Source organism: Hevea brasiliensis, chromosome 2, assembly GCF_030052815.1.
Source record: "Hevea brasiliensis isolate MT/VB/25A 57/8 chromosome 2, ASM3005281v1, whole genome shotgun sequence".
Classification (NCBI taxonomy): domain Eukaryota; kingdom Viridiplantae; phylum Streptophyta; class Magnoliopsida; order Malpighiales; family Euphorbiaceae; genus Hevea; species Hevea brasiliensis.
In genome coordinates this window covers 102,108,988-102,133,507 of record NC_079494.1, presented here as the reverse complement: position 1 = coordinate 102,133,507, position 24,520 = coordinate 102,108,988, and the positions used below count along the sequence as shown (strand labels likewise).

Below are 24,520 nucleotides of genomic sequence, written 5' to 3'. Positions count from 1 at the left end.
CATTAGTAATTATGTTAATTATTTAATTATCTTTTTTTTTAAGTATTTTTATTATTGACATTGTTATTTCAATTATCATAATAAATTTTTATTAGTAATTATAATACAACTCACTTATTATAATAAACAGTTATAATAAAACCGTTATTTTATAATTTCTCTAAAAATTAAGGCTTTTATAATTAAATATATTATTTGAAAATTTATTATATATTTATTTTAGTTTATCAAAGATAAAAATAATATTATTCTTTATTTAATGCTCACACATCTCATAGTATGTATATATTTTTATTTTGGATTATTTTTTCTTCTTTTACAACTCCTTAGTATGTTTCATCGAATATTATACATTTTATAAGATGAATTTAGGTTACTTATGTTAGTTGAATCATATTTTATTTAACTAACTTTAGAGGATTGATAATTTAAATTTTTTTAAACAGATTGATAATTTAACTTAAATGAGATAATTAAATAAAATTATTTAAGATTTTAAGATTTATTAATTATTGCAATCAGTAAAAATATTTATGAATAATTAGCAAGAGGATATATATATAAAATAAGAGTTGTAAAATCTAATAGAGCTTATTTGGATTAATGTGAGACTATTAAAATTATAACGTATTTAATTTTTTTTTATCACGAAAATTTTATTAATATTAAAATGGTTTGTGATGCAAATATTTGATATATTTAATTAATATTTATTTTTAATATTTCTTAAATTTTTTAGTATCATTTCATTATAGAAAATTAAGAATTATATATCTTGAAATTAATGAATAATTCAAAATTATATTATAAAAAATGAAATTATAAATATATCGTTATATGGGAGAAAATGAAAATTAAGCTTTTCAGAATGGCAAATTCTTCAATTCCTCGAAATGTACTCGCATTCTTTTATTTATATAATATAAAATAAGTTAAATTTTGACACGAGGATAGTTTGACTTGTTTATTATTAATTTTATTATTATTATTATTATTATTATTATTATTATTATTATTATTATTATTATTATTATTATTATTTTATTTTTCTTTAATTATTTAAATTATATTTAATATTAATATTTATTACAACTTATGTAATAATTAATAAAAAGTAATTTGTAGCCTAATTAATAAAAATGGTCTTATTTAATTCTTTTTATACTCCAAGATCACTCTATTTAGTTTTATAAAATTGTTTTCTTTATTTAAAGTTTACATTCTTAATATTAGTACACATTGTAACCTATACAATAATTAATAAAAGAAAATTATTATTTTTTATCACAATATTAGTTATCATTTGATTATCGTGATTATTATATCATTTAAAAAAATAATTTAATTTTATAATAAAATTATAACTAATTACTAATTATATTTTTTTAATTAAATTTAAATATTTTCATAATTATTTATGTAGTAATAGTATATATTAGAAATTTTAATAATCAAATTATATAAAAAATATTAAAAGTGATTTTAATAAAAAAAATGAAATATTTAAATTTAAATAAGATATATAAAAAATTAATTTCTATTAAATTTATACATAGCATAAACATTTAAGCTAGTTTTACATAATATCAACCAGTGATATATCCTATTCTAAAAATTAATTGTAATTTTTTTCTTATTATGTTTTTAAGCAAATATTCTATGATGTTTGACAGCCATCATAAAGAAACTTATTCTACTCCATAGTATATATATATATATAGCCATTCTATAAACCTTAAATATTAAAAGCGTAAAAATTTTAAAAGTATATAAAAACTTAAAAAAAAGAAAAAAAAATGAGAGAGGAAAGAGAGGGAGAAATTAGGAGAGAGACGTGGGAGAGTCTTTTTGTCTCTATCTCTTTCCATTTCTTTCTCTCTCTTTCATGCCTCTCTTTTCTCCTATTTATGTCTCTTTTTTTTTTTTAATTTTTCATGTATTTTTGAAATTTTTGCACTTTTAAAATTTATGGATTGAATTTTTCTTTTATCAATTTAGGATATATATTTTCGATCTTTTTGCACTTAGGTTATAAAATAAATTATAAGATAAAAATTATTAATGTAGTGATGATGTCAGTATATCATATCAGTGCCACATTAAACATGATGATGATGATGATGTTAGCAGTACCATGTTAACGATATTTAGCCTTTTGTCCGTAAAGTACTAAAGGAAATAAAGTTTTTGTCCTTAATTGTAACAAAATAAAAAATATTTCTTCAATGTTAAATTCTTATTGTTTTTCCTTTAAGGCATATGAAATAAGGAGATTTCAAGTTTAAATCTCTCCATCTATTTATTTTGAGATTATTCACCTTTATGGTGAAAAAGGAAAGGCTAGTGTATAGCTCACCAATTATTACTTGAACCATTGTACCTCCAATAAATTAAAAAAAAAAATCCAACCTATCCTATTTAAAACTTATAATATTATATTTTTATTTTTTTATTTATATGAAAAATTTGTTTTAAAAATTATTATTAAATATTGTTTTTCTAAAATATTTAATTAATAATATTCAAAATATGATACATTAATTTCAATGATAAAATGCAATACAATATATATCAAACTTATAAAATTATAAAAATAAAACAGAGATGTGCACTTAGTCTCACCCATTACCAAATTCCTATGACGGTAAATAAATAATTAGGCAATAAAAGAGTAAAATTTTTCTTTTTTTTTTTTTAAAAAAAAGACATTTCCAGTAGAAAAAAAGGGTCAAGATATAATTTTTCCTTTTTTTTTTTACAAAATATTTAAACACCCTAAAAACCACTTTCATTTCTCGTAATATAATTTCTACATAAGATTTTTCACAAATGAGTTACTTCCAGTAAAATAAGTGAAAGAATCACTGCCTGTTGAATGGGTATAATGATGTCAATATTAGGTATACATACATTACCTCTCTCCCAAAAGCTCTCCAATCGCCAAATTTTATTATTATTAATATTTTTATTTCTAGATTTTAAAGAATAAATTATTTAGCTTTTCTATTCATTTTTAAATTTTGTTGATTTAATATTTTTTTTTCATATTGCACAGTATCTCCAATTGAATAGACTATGATAGTAGTTTTGTTCGTGCTAGATCGGCCTACTAAAGGGTGAAACAATCTCAATATACATTGTTTCCATTGATGAGGATTGAACACTCAACTTCGCTTAAAAAATAAGAGTGTCAAACTATTCATACCAAATACTCATCGATATTGATTTAGTAATTTATTAAGGTTCTATTGTAAAACTAACAGAGAGATACAAGGAAGAAAATATACTTTAATCTTTTTTATTTATTCTATATATAAATGTTTGCCTTCATTAAAAAATCTCATCATTTTTTAAATTAATTATAATTATGTTTCTATTAATTAAATTAATTTTAATATTTATATAAATTTAAAATTTTTAATCTATTTATATTTAATTTCAATTAAATATAAAATTTTACAAAAAATAACTAATTAAAATAAGAAAGCAAAAAATAATATATATTAATGGGAGGCGAACCTTTTAACTTACAAAAATATCTTTATAAATAAATATTATTCGCAAAATATATTAATTAATATAAATTAAAATTTTATTATAAATCCTATTTTAAAATTACTTGTATATAATGTTTATTATTATTTCAAAAAAATACAAAAAAAAAAAAGATTGCACTTACAGTATAGCAATATATTTGAAAAAGAATTCATATTCATATTTAATTTAAAAATTCAAAACGAAGTCAGATAAGTATTCTAAGAAAATACTTTTATAATACTATTTATTAAGGTACTCTTAGAATACTTTTAAATTTTTAAAATAATAAAAATAGGAGGAACATACAAATAAGAAAAGAAGAAAAAAATTGACTACTTAAAGGATATTCTTATATAATTATTATGAAATAATTAAAAATGTATGATATATTTTAATCAATAATATATTAATAACATATATGTAAATTAAATTTATTTTTTTAAAAAATAAAATAATAAAATTTAAATGAATTTAATTTAATGAGTTAATTTATAATTATTATTAATTTATTTTAATTTTTAAATATTTTGACTCATTTATATTTTTAAAAATTATTATTACATTTTTTATTATATTACATTTAAATTAAGTTAATATTATGCATTAATAATATAACACAATTTTCATAAAATTATAATGGAATAAAAAAATAATAATTCTTATATTGATAAATATTTTTATTTATATAATTAATTAAATAATATTAAAATTAGTATTTTAATTTAAATAATTAAATATAATACTTATAATACTATTATAATAATATCATATATAAAAAATTAACAAAAAATCATATAAAAATACAAATTATGAGCACATAATGAATATAATCACGATTAGCTTACGCTGATTATAACTAAATGACAAATTGATTAAAAATGAAAAACAACTTAATTGTCGACGAAATTAAATTTTAAAAATTAAATAATTTTTTTAAAATATAGATATTAAAATATTAACAATGATAAAACCTTAAAAGATCACCCAGCTCAAATTCTCAAACACAATTGTCTCGTTAAACAAAAGGTCAACTTTTACCAGAAGAAGATAAGGGAATAACGACGTGCGCCAATTCTTAAGGCCGCCATTTATACCGCGGCGCCGCCCATCAATTCACATCCAGAAATACCATTATAGCGAAATTAACTAACTTTTAAAACCAAATGTTGACAAGGCAAGAAGAATAGAAATAATTCCAATGTCTTTCTCCTTCCACAAATCAGTAATTTGAGGTGTCACAAAATCATAATCCATCACAATTAAACTAAAGCAATCAATGACAGGAGAAAAAAAAAATTTTATTTCATTATCTAAGTTTCTTTCATTCCTTGGGCCTGTCCACGTCGCTGATGTTATTTGGATGTCAATAAACAAAAGGATCATAAGATCCAGAGTAATTTCTGGCTCTGCACATGGCAGGAAAGACAAGTAAAAAAACACTGGATAATACCAATCCAGATTAAGCAAACACAATGACAGCAATGCGTTCAACTAATAAATCCCAAGCTTCCCCCCACTTCCGAGTAAATCTCCTTCTAATTACGTCACCTGCAAGAAGAAAGAGACCTATTTCTATTATGCAAATTAATTTTTTTTCACATGGATTGATAAACAATAAAAAAAGAATGACGTCAGTTCCGCAATCATCTGTTATACATATACCTCCCCCTACATTTTTATAGATATTGTTCCCACGACTCAAATACATGATCTTCTAGTTAAAAAGAAGCAATGTAAAAGCTCACCCTGGTTCATCGATATATTATAATTAAAGGTTATATATCCAGCTGGTGCCAAATAATCCATTTCACAATCATGACCACAATACCACATACATGTATTAATATAAGCTATTTCCTTGCTATGATTAATGATTAACAAACAAATTATTAAAGCCATTTCACATCAAAATGGCTGCATCAACCATATACATTATAACGACAAGAAAGACAATGAGAAGAAAGTGACTAAAACAAATATAATAAAAAAATATGACTCATCACACAGTACAACAAATCAGGTGGAACATCTCCTCTGTAGAGGAAAGGATAGAGAAAAGTAATATTCTATTATACATAATAGTGAAACTCCCTATTAGAAAATCTTAGAATCTTATTATTCTTGATTCTGAAAACTTCTTTCTGATCAACTCCTATTCAAACTCCCAACCAATTAGAATCGTGCCTTGCCTAACTCAATAATAGAAAGCGAATCCATATATCCGATCCCAAATTTTTGGGATAAAGGCTTAATTGAGTTGAGTTGAGCCCCGCCGTCCCATTTGTGCCACACACCATACAATGGCGTAAATTTTAATTATTTGTTTTTTATTTTAGAATCCTTGTAACAGTCCTTCAATAAAACTAAATTTTGATGTAGCAACTTCTCTCCTATTTTTTTCCCACACACTTTTGTCTTAAAGACTTTCCAAGGGCCCCTCGACTAAAATAAATATAGAAAGCATGCCATCAGAGTTGAGTAACCATTTCAAATTGCTCTCTCATTAAAATCCAATCATTTAAAATTTCTAAATGATGAGACAGCTCCTAATATAAAAATGACAAGGTTCTGTACTTTAAATAACTGTAAAAGCTCAATGGGCTAATTTAGCTAATAGATCACTTCAGAATGAAACCGCCTCTCAACACATACACATAAGTATGTTAGATACAATTTGCTAACCTATGTTACGGCTATAATAAGATATATTGATATGGTCCACTATCTTGGATTGCATACTTTATTTTAAAGATTAATGGTGCATTTTATTCATGAGAGAAAACAGGCACAGGAAATTCAAATCAAGAAGTAAATTCCGATGGTAGCAACTAGCAATTGCAGGTCAACATTTAAAAGCTATAGTGGCATTTCAATTCACATTTTTTGTGCCTTCTGACATTTACTTCCTCACAAGTTTCATTTTGCTTTTCAATCCACTGATTAATAAGAAAATATTGGTACCCTGTCAGAACTACAGTTGGTGCATTTGTAAAAGGATCCCTACTCAAGTCTTTCATGAGAGTTAATACCCACAATATTGCCCCCTATTCAAAAAAAAAATTCAAAAAAAATTTCAAATAGAGAAGTAAATTTGTAAATAATAAAACTCTAAACTTCCTAATTATACAATGAATGCAATTCCTATGTATAATCCTCTTCCAATACTGCATCAAAGGGTAATCAACAATCCATTTTCATAGTTCTTATCCTCTATGATACCCAGAAGTTGTACACCTACATCAAGAACAAGGAGTAAGGTAAAGAACGAGATTGGGATGCCATAGTTTTATGACTGTATTGCCAATTTCTAACTTTTAACCTTTTCTCTTAATATTTAGATTAGAATGGAAAATATTTTTCCAATTTTACACTTAAAAATTTTCATTTCATTTCTCCTACACCTAACAAAAAATGGAAAACATGCGTTGCTTTTATCGTCTCTTTTCCTTGTTAAAATATCTAAGTAGTGAGAAGGTAACACAATACATTTACTTCCTATTCACTCCATACTATATTTTATAGAAACACTTCCCCCTTCATCTCCAAACTTCCTAGTTACAAACATAGCATTAAGGCTGAAATGACACTGCAATTAGCTAAAACACATCTTCATATGTCTAACTCGGAGAGAGAATTGGTCAGTTAACAAAGATAACCAATTTTCCAATATCTCTTAACAAGACCGATCCAAATTTATAGCACAAACCGTCATGTATTAACTGAACTTATCCAGTTCAGTTATGTGTTCCAATTGGGCTTCAATGGGCTGAGAAACTGGATTGCTCACACACGGTCATCTAACTGTTACTGGAATTTCAAAAAGTCCGTCGTCCTCCAAATGAAAATACTTTTACAAGAAAAAGTTAGAGATGCATTTAAAAAAAAAATGATCCAAAACTCATCAAATGATCAAACAAAACTTCAATTCCTCATCCAATGCATCAAAATTATGTATATTATTTTATTTTCTCATAAAAGGGTTGACAAATAAGTACCAACTACCAAGGAGGAAAAAGAGGGGGGAAAAAAAAAAGGAAGCCCTTCATTTGGTATTTTCCAATTTAGAAAAGGCATGTGATAGGGTCCAAAGAGAGTTTCTATAATGAGACTTGGATAAAACGAACAATTACTAGATAGGTATTAAGTGATATGCATAAAGAGGTAATCTCAAGCGTTCAAACTGAGCGGGATGATACAAAAGGTTTTCACATCACAATCAGACTGCTCCAAGGATGGACCTCGAGCCCTTGTCTTTTTGCTTTAGTCATGAATGAGTTGACAAATCACATCCAAAAAGATATCCCTTGCCTTAGGTGCAGGGCACATGAAGCATAGCAGGACCTTAATCACTGAAAAGAAAGTGAACTTAATAAGGCAAATTGCACCTTAAAAGGCATGCACCTAGGAGTGCCTCAGCAACATTCTATTCTGCAGCTTTTTCCTTTTCTTTTTTAAAAAAAAAAAGTTATTTTATCTAGAAATCTCCATTATTCTGTCTTCTGAGACACCTTCCCATGATCTCATGCATGCCAAATCAAATTATAACAACAAAATGAAAGAAAGAAGGCAATTGCCTTTGATTAGACAAGCTTTCTACAGGAGAAGAAAACATTACTGTTTCTGCAGCAACCAAGCCAGTTCCTTTTTGCCTTGCATATTCTTCTTTATCGTTTCTCACTCTATCTTCCCTATTCTTTTTCACTCCAATCTCTCTTTCTCTCTCTCTCATGATTGCCAAAATCCCTTTTCAGTGTTCTACCTGAACTACCTCTTACTCAATCCCCTATAAGTACCATGGTTTTAAATAACAAACGTTATGTAACATAACAGTTATAATTTACAGGTTTTAAAGGCCCAATTACCGTTATACCCATTATATATATATATAAAAAAAAAGAGCCAGCGCAACCATGGTTTTAAATAACGGCTGTTACGTAATATAACGACTATTATTTACAAGTTTTTTTGGCCTCCTATTATAGTGACACCCATAGTTATTAAAGGTTCATAGCGCACCAAGGCGCCAAAGGTCTCGAAGCCTAGGCGCAAGATGTGCGCCCAAGCGAGGCAAGACGCAAAAATTGTATAGGGATAGGCCATTACCATTGCGATACGGCCATTACAGACTTGTTTTTGTTACCCGCAATCGAGATTTAAATCCATGGGTACAATAGCCATTATGCCCGTTACTTAATAGTAAAGGTAACAATCATTACTCATGTGGGACCTTTTTAATTATTTTTTTTCTGTTCAGAAAGGGGCAGGCACCTCATTTTAGTCCTTTGTTTCTGGTTTCTGGGGGTTTCCTCTTTTGTTTCTTAGTCTCTGAAATTTCAATCTAGATTCTATCTTTTTACAAAACTTTCATTTCTTGAGCGAAGATCACAGGTTTATTTGCCATGTAGGAAAGCAATCTACATCCCTATTTTACAACGAGTACATTTTAAAACGATTAATGCTAATGATATCTATGAATAATTGGTTTAATGTATTTATTTAATATTTTTATACTTATTATTTAGTTGTGCATCTTAATTTTACTTATATTCTTAAATATCTATTCGTTTCATGAATTTTACAAATTTTTCAAAAAAAATTGCATAGCAATAGGTCATTATCATGACATTATTTCCACAACTGCAATTTAATTCCGTGACGAAAACCAAAATTATTATGAGAAAAAAAAATGTATTCTCTTAGAAGCTATGTGAAATGTTGTGGAGGCGTGCTTACATGAAATAGCTTTTTCAAAAAAAAAAAAAAAAAGTTGCAAATTTTTATTGTGGAGGTGTAAGTAGGCATGCACCTCTCACCTTGCTTAAGGCACATGCCTTAACAATAAGGTGTACACCTCATTAGATCACCCACCTTTGAATGAATGAGGTGCCAGTACCTTATGTGAGTTGACAAGTGTACTCAAAGCAACTCATATTAGAAGATTAACACAATAATTTACTTGGCTTAGTTGTTGAACAAAGGATCTAGGAGTAACTATCTAGTGCAACTAGGTTTAATTAGCCTTAATCTTCATTTTAGTCAACCTACAATTAAATTCAAGAATAGGTTCCACATAAATGTGAGAAAAAGATGCCAAACATCTACACTATGTTTGGGAATTTTAATTGGATTCAGAAGTCTAGTATTTAGTTCATAGGAGAAGAAACAAATAAAAGGAGGGATCAAATACATGTTTGGTTTAATTGTCAGATACAGTTGATAGCTGATAGTTGATAGGTTTACCAAATAGGTTGGTTCAACTGTTTGAATGCCTATCAGCTATCAATTGCATCCAACAGCTGAATCAAACACCCCTTAAAATAATTATTTATGTTTGAATGTTTGAAAAGATAAGAAAAGATTTTAAGTAGTCATATTAAAAAGTTGTTATCAATCATAAGCAAGAAACAACTCTTATTCCATCAACTTTAAAGAGAAAGCAAAATGGAATTTGAGGGGACAACTGATTTCTCTTTATCCTTTCTTTTCTAACCTCATCAAACATCCAAACAGGGAATAATTATTATCCTATTCCCTTTTCCTTTCCTATCCTCTCTTATATAGTTATACCCCCATCCACATAAAGTGTAAATGTATTAAACAATTTCATTTGTTATAAATGTAGCTCATAATTTCAATTAACAAGCATTACATAACAAATCCAATGTAATTTCTCTTTATCCTCTCTCTTCTAACCTCATTAACATTTATAAAGAAGGGACAAAAAAATTTGCAACTATAACGACCTTTATTACTACAATAACAAGTAAAGATTGCTAGAAGAAATATTGTAACTCGAACAAAGTAGTAAGAGTTCAAATGAGTAAAGCAAGTGAAGTTCAAAGGAGTAAAGCAAGTGAAGTTCAAAAATGAACTTCTCGAGTCCGAAACATGGAAGCTGGATATGGAGGCCAATGGTATGTGGATACAGATGGCATCAAAAATTAGAGAAGTAGCTAGAAAAGTACTTGAAAAGTCTATAGGACATGGACCATCCTCAAAAGAGAGATGGTAGTGGAATGAGGAAGTACAAAAGGCAGTGAAGAAAAAGAGGAAATGGTATAAGAAATTACCTAAGTGTGATAATAATGAGGCGTATAAATAGTGCAAGATAGCAAAAAAAGAGGAAAAAAAGGCAATTAGTCAAGTAAGAGGGTAGGCCTTTGAAAAGTTATATAAGAAACTTGAAACTAAAGAAGGGGAGAAAAATATTTATAGATTAGCAAGAAAGAGAGAAAAGAAATGTCAAGATCTCAATCAAGTTAGATGCATTAAGGATAAAAAAGGAAAAATGTTGGTGAAATTATTTTGATGATCTCTTTAATAATAATCAAAGTGGTAATAGCGTGAATATAGACTACAGAGTAAGAGAAAAGAATGTGAATTATACTAGAAGGATTAAATCTTCAGAAGTAAAGGAAGCACTTAAGAGAATGAAAGTGGGTAAAGCCTTTGGACCCAATGGAATACCAATTGAAGTGTGAAAGTGTTTGGGAGATATGGGAGTGGCATGGTTAACTAAATTGTTTAATAAGATTCTAAACTCAAAGAAAATGTCTGATGAATGGAGAAAGAGTATTTTAGTACCTATTTTTAAAAATAAGGAAGACATACAGAGTTGCTCAAACTATAAGTGAATTAAACTCATGAGTCATATTATGAAGTTGTGGGAGAGAGCTGTGGAACATCGACTACGTCATGATACTTCTATCTCTCCTAATCAATTTGGCTTATGTTCGGTCGTTCAAATATGGAAACAATCTTTCTCATTATAAGCTTAATGAAGAAATACAGAAATGTGAAGAAAGATCTACACATGATTTTTATCGATTTGGAGAAAGCTTATGATATTATTCCAAGAGATGTCTTATGGAGAGTGTTAGAACAAAAGAGGGTATCTATTAGGTACATACAAGTGTTGAAAGATATGCATGAAGAAGCAGCTACTATTGTGCGCACAATGGGAGGGGACACGAGATTTTTCTATCTCAGTTGGATTACACCAAGGTTCAGCTGGAAGCCCTGACCTTTTTACATTAATTGTAAATGAATTGACGAAACATATACAGAAAAGTATCCCTTGGTGCATGATATTTGCGAATGATATAGTTCTGATAGATGAGACGCGTGAAAAAGTCAATAGAAAGCTAGAGTTTAAGAGAAGTACTCTAGAGTCAAAGGGTTTTAAGTTAAGTAGAACAAATACAGAATACATGAAATGCAAGTTCAGTGAAGGCCGAACTGATGATAGGAAAGAGATTAGTTTGGATAGAGAGGTATTGTCCCAAAGTAATCACTTTAAATATCTCGTCTCAATCCTTCAAGTAGATGAGGGACGTGAGGAGGATGTTAGTCATAGGATTAAAGCCGGATGGTTGAAGTGAAGACGTGCCACGGGAGTTTTATGTGATAACAAGATTCTCAATAAGTTGAAAGGAAAATTTTACCGTACAGCCATACGACCGACCATGTTATATGGTAGTGAGTGTTGGACAATGAAGGAGTCATATGTGTCTAAGATAAGAGTTACGAAAATGAGAATGTTAACGTGGATGAGTGATCATGTTAGACTAGATAAAGTCAGTAATGAGAGTATTAGAAAAAAGGTAGAAAGTGATGTCAATTGAGGACAAGTTGAGAGAAGGAGATTTAGGTAGTTTGGTCATGTGAAGCGTAGACATACGGAGGCTCCAGTTAGACAATTAGAACACATTGGGTTAGAGGATAGAAAGAAAAGAAGGAGTAGACCTAAACTGACTTGGAGGAGAGTAGTATAACATGACCTAGAAGCATTACACATTTCCGAGGATTTAACCCAAAATCGTTTAGAGTGGAGAAGGAGAATCCATATAGCCGACCCAAAAAAATTTTTGAGATAAAGGTTTAGTTGAGTTGAGTATTGATTCCAAAGTAGAGCTGGGTGCTAAATTATCTTGCGTTATTTGGAATTCTTCCATTACAAAAAGCCAATGATTTTCCTCAAAGCCAAGTCCATAACATTATTACTTCACACTCTATCCCCACAAACAAAAATGCTCAACTGCTAGAAATACACAACATCAAATTCTTAGCTTGACAATTGCAAGAATATAAAATCTAACTAATCATTTCACTTACATAGCTGAAGGCAAGCATATGTAGTATGTACACATAAAATTTCCCATGCATTTACAGGTCCCTATCACTCTTAATCTCTTAAGCTCAAATTGCTTTTCCCATTTCTACTTATCAATAACAAAACTTCTCCAGCAGTCAAGAATTTTTTAAAAGCATTTAAAACCAGGTCATTGCTGCCACTGTACACACTCGATTCTAGAAAGAATTTATAGTTATTAATCAATCTTGAAACAAAGTACAATCATCCTTCATTTATTCTAAGTTGAGCCCTAGATATCACAGAAAATCAGGCAAACAAAACCCCACAATTGCGCTTAGAAAATGCAACAATTTCTCATCATAATATTCTCACAGATAGAGAATCAACAATCACAACTCAAATATACTTCGTAACAATTACGAGTTAGTAGTACAATCTCACATACCTTAATATAACCCTTCACTCAGACGCAGCTGCCTCCGCCTTAGGACCTAAACACAAAATTAATCAACCAAAGAAAAATGAGTTATTTTCCTTCTAAGCAGTTCAAATTCCATCGGCATCCAAAAATTGGGGGAAAAGGAAGAGGAAGAAAAAGCACCATGGAGAGAGGGAGGGCGCTGCTCCTTGCCCCAGCCAATGCCACGAGTGGCGTCAAGATATTGGTGAACGAGGTGGCGGCACTTCTGGAGGTGGTTGACGCCTTCGATGCGATAGCACCATTTGAGCTTCTCCCTCAAAATCTTGGCCTTCTCTATGTCGATCCACTTCTCCCTCACAACGTGCTCCCGCATCTCGAGCATCGCCACCGGGTCCTTGTAGGGATTGGATGGATCGAAGTCATCGGGCGGCGATTCCTCGAACTCTGCTACTCCCTTCTTCCTTCCCATCGTCGCTGTTTCTCTCTCGACACACGCTGCTCTCAGCTCTCTGACTTTGCCTTACTTGAGCTTTGATTTGGGCTGGGCTGGGTCCTCACCCATTCTAATTTGTTGATCGGCCTTGCACATTCATAACTATCGTTTGTTGGGCCTCTATTAAAAATAAAAATAAAACTTCAAAAAAAAAAGCAAATTACAGTTGAACCCTTGATGCCACCATTTAAACATTTTGGGATGCCATCAATTTGCAGATGATAAAAGAAACTTTGAATAGATATGGCAACGGGGCGAGTCTGGGCGGGATGGCTCCTCTCATCTATGCTCTGTAGGAATTCAGGATCGGAGCAAGGCATTTTCTTTCGGGGTGCAGAGCTAGGAATTTTTTAATTTTTTTTAATTTAATTTATTAGTATATATATATATTTATTTATTAAAAAATAAAATATAATATTTAAAAATATAAAAATAAATTATTTTTTAATAAAAAATAAGAATATATTACTATATAGGCGAGTTACAAGTTTTTTGAGTGGGGAGGTCTTCCCGTCCCCACTTCCCACAAATCGGGATTGGGAAAAATTAATCAGGTTTAGGTTCAGGGTGGATCGAGCTAGGTTTGAAAATTTTTGTCATCCCAATTTATCGCGATTTTCATCTTTCTACAATATTTATTTATGTAAAGATAAATTAAAAATATATATATTTTTTTTTATCCTCAATCTTGTAAAGGATTTATTTTTTTTTTATTTTATTGATGAGTATAAATGTAACAGCATAATTGAGATGAAATAAGGATTTTTTTAAAAAAATAATAACTATGGTTACCAGTAATTTCACGGAAAATAATAAAAAATAAGATTGAAAGAAATTAAAAAAAAAATAAATGTGATATTGTTGAAGTTAAAAATATAGCATATTTTTGAATTTTGAATTTTTTTATAATTATATTTAATTATTTTAATGTTCTACAAATAAAATCTATAATTTCAAAATATAGCTTCTAATCACTCTCCAAATAGGCACCCAATTTAAAATAAAATATTTTCTTTTCTTAATTTACTATTAATGCCTAAATGTTTCTTAAGATTACAATTGCTACTAAATATATAAATTTATAATTTTAATCAAATTTAATAATTTTTTTTTAATTTCATTTTAACTTAAAATTAGACCAATCAATTATGGTCTAATTTAAATATAATTTTCGATCAACTTGAATTTAATTAATTTTAATTTTAAATTAGACCAATTCAATTTTTATTTTAAACCTAGCCATGATAGGATCTATATGTGTTTACAAAACTGGGTCAAGACTCGTTTTTTAAGTAAATCAGTCATGAGATTCATAATCTTTTAACACAATATTAGAAAAGTTACGTATATTTCATATATTTGTTAATAATTTTACTCAATTGGATTAAGTTCAAACCAACCCAATATGTCCAAAGCCAAATCATTCGGCTGTAGGATGGCAACAAGTTGAGTTTTTATGAATATTCGATCAGATCGATTCTTAATAAAATAATATTAGACGATATATAATTAGATATGATACATATTCAGGTTTGAGAAATAATAATCATAATGAATTTGAATTAGGTTTGAATTTTATATATCCATTATCTACTTCTCAAATTCGTTTATATAGATATTTAATTAAATATAAAATATTTTTTAAGTGATATTTATAAGTTTTTATATATTTTATTTAAAATAAAATAGAATTTAAATATTTTATGAAATATTAAATTTTTAAAATATAAATTATTAATAAAAAAATAATATTTATATAAATTATTAATTAAAATAAAACAAATAAAATAATTTAGATATTTTTTGAATAATAATAATAATAATAATAATAATAATAATAATAAATTTGAAATGAATCATATAATTAAAAATAAATTTTAATTTAATTTAAAATAAATTTAAATTTTAAAAATATTAATTAAATTTAAATTCGAATAAAATAATTTTTACCGGTGTCTCAACTCAATTTCATAAATATGATGATTGTAGATTTTCTTTTATATATATTTACCACCATCCAATCATATTTTTTTTTTTATTTTTTAATCATAAAAAATAAATTGTAATGGTATGGTTTTAAGGAGGTACAAGGAAACATAAAGAGAAAAAAAGGTTACAAGAGAAGCCAAGACAGGACCAGATTCCACATTTCACTGACCACCAAAGATTAGCAGAGACGACGTGGCGAAAGCTCACATGAATGATCACAGACCTTCAGAGACTTAAACTGCTACTTTCGCGCGCAGTCTCTTCAATTCTCTATCTTTTCTTCAAGAAGAACACCAACGCTACACGGAATACCAAACATATCATAACTGAAAATTTTCAGAAAGAACAAAGAGAAAAATCTAAGAAGTCTAATGCATGCATTCTATTTCTTTCCTTCCATGACATGACGTACGTACACCTCCATTCTTACCTTAAACAACCTGCATAGCTTCACGTCTCTATCTCTCTCTGCCTTCCTCAGGTTGGTTGTTATGGATCTTGATCATTTCTTGCTATTCTTCTTTTTAGCCACATTTTTCGTCATCATTTCTTTTAATGTAATATTTCCTTGTGTATTTGTGTGTGTTTATGCTTGTGATTGTCTGATAATTAATGAACCTGCTTGGATGTTATATATTAATTCCAGTGCTTTATTCATCATTTTTTTGAATCTTGCTCGCCTTCCTCGTTGCTCCCCATTTTCTCTTCACAGTTGAATTTATCCATTAATGTGCTCATTGAATGAAAATTCCTGTTTATAGCGCATCAATTTTTTTTTTTTGAATTTCCCCTTTTGTTTTTAACTTATTATTTTTCTTTTTCTGTTTTAAGGGTTTTAAATATTAATGGAACTGTTTCATTTGCTATAAGTTCTTCTCATGGTGAAAGTGTAATGTTCCTGCAAAGTCCTTTACGATAATTTCTGCATTCCGTAGCCCAGGTATGCAAATTTTCATTGCAATTTATTAAAAAATTGTGTGTATATGTTCATACACTTGTGTTCATGAATTCTATAGTATATTTACATGGGTGAGCATGCATGATGAGATCCAAAGTTTAGGATTATTGACATTAAACCCATAATCTCCTGCAAGTTTTAAGGAAGAGAAGGTAGGAAAATGTTGTTCCAAAAATTAGATGTGAAGGAAAACAATTTTGGGATAACAGTTCAAATAAAAAGATTTAATATAGCCTATAAAGAATGATATAGGTTACCTCTTTTCAAGTATTTTTGTCCTACAATGGAAAGGGAATCAACATTCAAGTAGATGTTCTTGTTACAGATGCTGACAAATTTCATGTCTATATATTTGTCCCTAGCCATTTGAGACGCATAATTAGTGGCAACGTTTAATTCATAAATGCAAGTTTCTTTGATTATTTTGAATAAATCAACCTTGTGATGTTCAAATTTAATCATTTTTCAGGACTACTTATGACAATCTTGGAGAATTGTACATTTACAAACTGTTTTCTTTATTGGCTTTGAAGCTAAATGCCCCTTCTTCCTACTTTCCATTATGAATTCGATGGCAGATAACCTCATAAAACAGTATAGAAGAAACAACAGCTCAAAATTTTCTGGTACTTCAGATGTTTTTGAACCAACTGTAATCCTTAGTGATGACACTGAGGGTAAGCACTGATTTTCTTTATAGCTTTATCTGCACTTTTTCTTTGAAATAAGTTTCTTCTTTCCTTTGTTATCTGCTGCTTCTTTTGTCCATCTCCAGCAAAGCAACAAATAGTACTGATAGAGTGGATGAATAGTATTCTCCCTAATTTGAATTTGCCATTAAAAGCTTCATCTGAGGAGTTGAGAGCATGTTTGATTGATGGCACTGTTCTACTTCAAATTCTAAACAAGTTCAGGCCCAGTTCTGTAAGTGAGCTTGCTGATTTGTTATGACGATCACTTATTGAGTTATGCTATGAGTTTAGTTGATTTCACAGTGCATTTTCTACTTTAGGGAGGTGTCTCTAATCATTCTACATCATCAGACTCAGAAAATGTTAAGAAGTTTCTGGCGGCCATGGATGATTTGGGGATCAGCCGATTTGAGTTATCGGACCTTGAAAAGGTATCTAAATATATCTGATGTTTAGATGAGTAGTTCTTCTATTTGACTGCTAAGTACAAGCAAGTTTTCAACCATGGGCTCTCATTAAAAAATTTGGCTAAACTGTCCAAAAAATTCAAAACTTTAGCTTTTTAATTATATCCGATCTATTTATTTTTTTTTAATTTTACCTCAATTTTAAATATTTATTCAATTATAACCTGAGCCAAAATTGAGAATTGGCTATTAAAGTAGCGTCTCACTTGGCAAAACATTAATATTTTAGATATATTTGTCTATGTGGTTTGCACCCTAATTATCTAAAATCAAACATTTTCTATTTTTGTAATTATATTCTAATTTTAAGGGTTTGTTTCATTCGTAGCCAATTAATCAATTTTGATCAAGTTGATAAAAAATTAGTATTTTGTTACTTAATACAATAAAAATTTCCTCTCCTCTCCCCTCTACCAACCTTTCTCTCTCTTTCTCTTTCCTTCCACTTATTTTCTACTCTTCCCCTCCCTCTAGCCTCTCTCTCCTTCTCTCCACATCCACTATATGTTAATTATTAATTATGTATGCTAAAATGATAATCATGGTTATAATTGACATTTAAAAAAAATTAATTTTTAAAAATAAATTTTATTTATTTTCACAAATGAGTTGTATAAATACATTTTAGAAAATATAGGAAAAAAAGAAGAAATTATTTTTTATTACACTAAGTAAACTAAATTACTGTTTTATTATATTAAATAATAAAATATTAATTTTTAATTAATTTAGGTCGAAATTATTTAGCTGACCATAATTAAAATAAACCTTTAAATTGATATAATTGCAATAAAATTAAAAAAATTTAAATTTTTTAATAATTAAAGTACACGCTACATCGATAATCACATGCAAAATAATAATAATATTTTTATCTAGTCAAATGCCACATCAATAACCCCAATTATCAATTGTGATCATGGGCTATAATTACAACAAATATTTAAAATTGAGCTAAACTTAAAAAAAAAAAAAAGAGATTGGATATAATTACAAAAAAGTGTTGAAGGTTTCAATTTTTTTGAACGTCAACCCTAAAAATATTAAGAAGTGTTGTAGTTGTCCTCTTTATTCAACATAACTTTTGCACTTTTTGAACAGCAATAAAATTGTCAACCATAGTTAGTTTCTCTCTTCCTCTTGCGCTATGCTTTGCTTTGTCATTCATTTTTGTAGGGATCTATGAAGATTGTTATGGATTGCCTTTTGACACTTAAGGAACAATTTACCTGTGAGGGAGATGATTTTTCAGCCACTAGTGCAACTACCAGGGGTGGAAGTCCTTGTGGGAGTGTATCTTCTCATGGAATTACTTCTCCCCAATCTGGAGAAGATAAACTGAAGGTTTTGCAAGATTCAAAATTTCAACGAGCTCTTCGTGGTCCTGTCATGGCAGGTGCGATGCTTTCAGCAAGTTTTAGCTAATTTTCTGCTTTCTGAAAGAAGGAGATAGTTCTTTCAAATATAATAATAATAATAATAATAATAATAATAATAATAATAATAATAATAATAATAATAATAATAATAAAGACAACTCTATGTTATTTTTACTGGATCAACTTGAAATCCTATTTTTAAGATTTAAATGGTTCATCTAAAATTCTTATGCTTTTGTCCTTCCACAGAGACATCAACTGCATTGATGCGTCATATGGGACATAAGTTCCATGAGGTATTTCAATTGAAACAAGGGCGGTATGCGGATCTTTCTGCTGCAAAGATTTCAGAGATGATGAAATCAAACAGTTTGGATGTAAGTTTTCAGTCTGTGTAGTTTCCATGGACATTCGTATTTTGTTAATTTTTTTTTCTCTCTTTTCTTTCTATTATGAACTCAAACCCATTTTAATTATGTTTCAAACCTTTTATGCAGAATGCCCCAACTCAGTCACTTTTGAGTGTTGTGAATGGAATTTTGGATGAAAGTATTGAAAGACAGAATGGCGAAATACCTCATGTATGCAATGCGGAGGCATATTGGTGTAACGCAAACACATGTTATAATATATACAAATAATATATGTGTATCTTCATATGTTTGCAACTCTTTTTATGCCTACGTATAGTTCTGCATATGAATAGTTTTAGAAGTATGCTCTTATATTACTTCTGTTATGCAGCGTGTTGCGTGCCTTTTGAGAAAAGTTGTGCAAGAGATTGAACGACGTATTTCAACTCAAGCAGAACACATAAGAACTGTAATGAATGTTTTAAAATTTTATATATAATGGTTTTTCCTTGGCTTCTTTGTATTAATTTCTTTATCATTTAATGCATCAGCAAAACAACCTGTTCAAGTCTCGTGAGGAGAAGTACCAATCAAGAATCAGAGTTCTTGAAGTCCTTGCTTCTGGGACTGGCGAAGAGACTCTGGTATGCCAAATGATTTTCTTCCCCTTCTTGGTATCATGAATGGATACGTGTTCAATATATATGGTTGCATATATTTTTCTAATTATTAAATGAATGCAATTTGTTGCAGATTGTTAAAGGCCAACTTCAACAAATAAAGGTATGGTTCATAGAAAACGAAATATCAACTTATATATAACCTAGACATTTGAAATGCTTGTACCCGATACTTTTCTTTTCTCTTTTTTCTTTACTCATTTTCTTGATCTGTGGATGTTTGTTGTTATATTTGTATCATGTGATCTTCTTTTCTTTTTGTAGCTTGAGAAGTCCAGAATGGGTGAAAAAGAGAATTTTGAGGAGGAAGATGTGATAAAATTGATCAAAGAGAAGGAGGAAATAAATCGTGAACTTTCTACAATGAAGCAAGCATTGGAAAGGGCCAAAAGAATGCTTGAACTTGAGAAGTCTGAAATGGATGAAAAAAGGAAATTGGAGGAGGAAGATGTGAAAAAATTGATGAAAGAGAAGGAGCAAACAAGTTATGAACTTTCTACATTGAAGCAAGAATTGGCATTGGCCAAAAGGAAACTTGAACTTGAGAGCTCCAAAAAGGATGAAGAAAGTACACATAAGGAGGAAGATGTGATTAAATTAATGAAAGAGAAGGAGCAAATAGACCTTGAACTTTCAACATTGAAGCAAGAACTGGAAATGGCCAAAAAAACACTTGAACTCAAAAAGTCAAAAATGGATGAAAAAAGTACACGAGAAGAAGCTATGATTAAATTAATGAAAGAGAAGGAACAAACAAACATTGAGCTTTCAACATTAAAGCAAGAATTGGAAAGAGCCAAGAGGACACTTGAACTTGAAAAGGCTAAAATGGATGAAAAAAGAAAACTTGAGGAGGAGGATGTGATTAAAATGATGATAGAGAAGGAGCAAACAAATAATGAACTTTCAGCATTGAAGCAAGAATTGGAAATAACCAAAAAGACCTATGAACTGCGTTGCTTGCAAATGGAAACAGAAGCTAAAGATGCTAAAGTAGACCTTGAGAAGAGGCTAAAAGAGCTTGGGCACCTCTTAGAAGATTCAAGGAACAAGGTGAAAGTGCTCGAGGCATATTCCAAGTCGCAAAAGGAGAGCTGGAACAAGAAAGAACTCATTTTCCAGAGTTTGGCAGAGTTTCAGTTTGGTGCATTGCAGGTATTGTCCTCTCATTTATGTTATCTTCTAGATTTATATTACTTATTCATTTTACTAAATATATGAGAATCTCTAGGAACTGAGGTTGTCTTCGGAGTGCATCAAGCGTGAAATTTTAAAAGCACAAAAGAGCTATTCAGAGGAATTTAATTGCCTAGGTTGGTTGGAAATTGGAAATTTTTATCATTTTATGTAGTGATGGTGAAACTTCTTTTAAGTTTCTATCTCTTTCAGGATTGAAGTTTAAAAAATTATCCGTTGAAAGTGAGAACTATCATTTAGTAATTGCTGAAAATCGGAAGCTTTTTAATGAGCTGCAGGATTTAAAAGGTGACACCCTTTAGTCTTTTTTGTACAAGATTGTAAATTGGTGCATTCTTCAAGATAACTTTTCAATTCTATTTCTGTGATACAGGAAACATTAGAGTATATTGTCGCGTAAGGCCATTGTTGTCTGGTCAGGCTGAAAAAAGGACAACAATAGAGCATATTGGTGAAAATGGAGAGTTGGTTGTCGGGAATCCTTCCAAACAAGGGAAGGATGGCAATCGATTATTTAGGTTTAATAAGGTCTATGGTCCAAATGCCACTCAAGGTATATTTCTTAAATCACTATAGTAATTCTGGCTATATAATTCTTAGGAATGGAAAATATACTTGAATATGCCTGTGGTGTGAAATTATTGCAATATCTCACGTGCTAATCTTTTGAATGTTGACAGGGGAGGTTTTTTCAGACACCCAACCCTTGATACGTTGTGTTCTTGATGGGTACAATGTATGCATATTTGCTTATGGACAGACTGGTTCAGGGAAAACTTACACAATGGTATGAACTCCTTACAACATTTAACTTTCATGAAAAGTGGTATTATTTTATCAGTTGATGCTAATTCAAGTTGACCTTCTGGCCCAGACTGGTCCTAATGGAGCAACTGAAGAAGAGTGGGGGGTCAATTATCGAGCACTCAATGATCTTTTCAATATCTCTCAGAACAGGAGCAGTTCCTTTATGTATGAAGTTGGGGTACAAATGTTTGAAATATATAATGAACAATTGCGTGATCTACTAGCAAATGATAATGCTCAGAAAAGATATCCTTTTTAATAGATTCTTGAACTCTAACTAACTAGTTATGCACTTTCACATCTTATGCACAAGCCACCTTTTTCCCTAACTTGATGAATGATGGATCTCCGCAATCAAATAATATTTAACTTCTTCTTTCAAATATTGAATCCACTTTATGCTTCCTAGCATGTTTAATCTAAAGTTTCTGCTGAATTTGCATTATTTATTTTCTTGATATGTTCAATTTTAATGAAGAATACAATATTCTCAAACTTTTGTTTCCCTTGATTTGCACACACTTGGGATTAAGACTGTTTCCCAAGAAAATGGTTTAGCTGTGCCTGATGCTAGCATGTACCCTGTCAGATCAACTTCAGATGTTATAGAATTAATGAATATTGGATTAAATAACAGAGCTGTCAGTGCTACTGCCTTGAATGAAAGAAGCAGCCGCTCTCACAGGTTCTTACACTTGCTATATAGCATATCTACCTGCATATTATTAAAGTCTTGGAAGCGTGTTGAGATTTTCATTTAGATCTTTACATACAGTGTTGTTAGTATTCATGTTCGTGGAAAGGACTTGCACACTGGTACTACTTCGCAGGGTAATCTTCATTTGGTGGATTTAGCAGGAAGTGAAAGGGTAGATCGCTCAGAGGTAACAGGAGATAGGCTTAGAGAAGCTCAACATATAAACAAATCTTTATCTGCCCTTGGAGATGTCATTTTTGCTCTTGCACAAAAGAGTTCGCATGTACCCTATAGAAATAGCAAGCTCACTCAACTCCTTCAAACCTCTCTAGGTATTGCTTCAAACTATTTTTGAATTTCTAATTCTATATACACGCAGAGCATTCTTGAACTAGACTTAAACTAAATGTACATTTTTTGGGTTTTCTTGTTACAGGAGGTCAAGCAAAGACACTTATGTTTGTGCAGCTCAATCCTGATGTAAGTTCATATTCTGAAACTGTAAGTACTTTAAAGTTCGCAGAAAGAGTCTCTGGAGTTGAGCTAGGTGCAGCACGAAGCAGTAAAGAGGGCAATATTAAAGAATTAATGGAGCAGGTTTGTTGATGTTTGCTTCAACCTTAGAAATGTCTTAAAAGCTGAGTTTTATTTTGGGAACAAGTTTACATTATTGCATATGATCTTTGTCTACAGGTGGCATCTCTTAAAGACACAATTTCAAAGAAAGATGGGGAGATCGAGCAACTTCAATTGCTTAAAGATCTAAAAAATGCATATCCTGGTGTTAATGGCCAGAAGCAAGGAACAAGCATATTAAAGCATGATCCTATGGTAGGGGTTCTGCGAAACCAAAAGCAATCCTCAAAGGAAACTTCTGATAGGGATTACTGTTCAGAAAACGGCGATAAGTATTCTGAAGTTGATTCCCAGCAGTCCGTGGATGACTTCAAACAACAAAGTAGATTTCTCAAGCGATCAAAATATTCTGGAGGAGACATAAATCAGGATGCTGAAATTTCAGAATATGGAGATGGTGACCGTGAAGATAGATTAAGTGATTTTTCTGATGGTTGTGTTTCTTTAGGAACAGAACCTGATATCTTAACAGATGAAGGCACAAAACCTTTGGAAAAATCAGAGAAGTGAGTTCTACATATATTCATATATAGAAACACACATGCATCAGTATGTATCAATACATATATTCACATATCAAAATCTATTTCATGTAGAAATAAAGTGCTATCACGAAGCATACGAAAATTAGGGGAAACTACGTCATCAGTGTCCAGAAGCTTGCCAAGAACACCAAGTAAGTAAAATGAATCTTTCTAGAGTAAATGCTGATGAATAATATAAGCAGATAAGTTTCTTCTTTTCTGAACATTCCCCATTACTGCTTCTTTCAGGTATCAGGAAAACTGCTGCTACCAACTCCATCTCAGTCAAGCCTCCTAGACGATGGCAGTAAATAATTAGAAATCACGAATTAACTATTCCTTCATTTTTTTTTAAATAATATTCCGTACGTTGTTTCTTTCTTTCAGGGGTGTGAATTTATTGTCTAAATTTTACAGTATCATATAGTTATTATAATTATAGATGCATTTAAATAGGCTTGTTTTCTCCCCACTTCCATGCCTCGATGGAGGTCGGCAGTTTTGTAACAGTTGAAGTCGAAGCAACAAAATTGGAGGGCTGCATATTTCCTCTGGAATTCAGGCTGTAAATTACTAACATTAAATAAAGCATGTAG

General features: G+C 30.0%; 2 protein-coding genes across 4 annotated transcripts; one reads left to right on the top strand and one right to left on the bottom strand.

The window, feature by feature from the left end:
* Positions 1-4,814: 4,814 nt before the first annotated feature.
* LOC110647092 (NADH dehydrogenase [ubiquinone] 1 beta subcomplex subunit 10-B) lies at positions 4,815-13,620 on the bottom strand. Of its 3 annotated transcripts, none has more exons than XM_021800767.2 (3): positions 13,233-13,620; positions 13,077-13,122; positions 4,815-5,085 (listed from the first exon to the last, which is right to left on the bottom strand). In XM_021800767.2, exons 1-2 carry the CDS (start codon positions 13,519-13,521, stop codon positions 13,091-13,093), a joined length of 321 nt encoding a protein of 106 aa, XP_021656459.2. In that variant the 5' UTR covers positions 13,522-13,620; the 3' UTR covers positions 4,815-5,085; positions 13,077-13,090. The 3 variants fall into 3 exon arrangements, with proteins under 3 accessions (XP_021656459.2, XP_021656460.2, XP_021656461.2); XM_021800768.2 differs by having other exon boundaries at positions 4,815-5,103; positions 13,233-13,585; XM_021800769.2 differs by lacking the exon at positions 4,815-5,085 and adding an exon at positions 7,475-7,886 and having other exon boundaries at positions 13,233-13,585.
* A 5,184-nt stretch (positions 13,621-18,804) lies between these two features.
* LOC110647093 (kinesin-like protein KIN-14P) lies at positions 18,805-24,343 on the top strand. Its single transcript, XM_058143133.1, has 18 exons — positions 18,805-19,047; positions 19,280-19,407; positions 19,528-19,611; positions 19,775-19,852; positions 19,935-20,027; positions 20,137-20,166; positions 20,328-21,218; positions 21,295-21,376; positions 21,453-21,548; positions 21,634-21,813; positions 21,941-22,047; positions 22,135-22,313; positions 22,588-22,752; positions 22,843-23,096; positions 23,201-23,361; positions 23,458-23,906; positions 23,997-24,076; positions 24,174-24,343. The coding sequence occupies exons 1-18, from the start codon at positions 18,834-18,836 to the stop codon at positions 24,233-24,235; spliced, it is 3,333 nt and encodes a 1,110-aa protein (XP_057999116.1). The 5' UTR covers positions 18,805-18,833; the 3' UTR covers positions 24,236-24,343.
* The last annotated feature ends 177 nt before the right edge of the window (positions 24,344-24,520 follow it).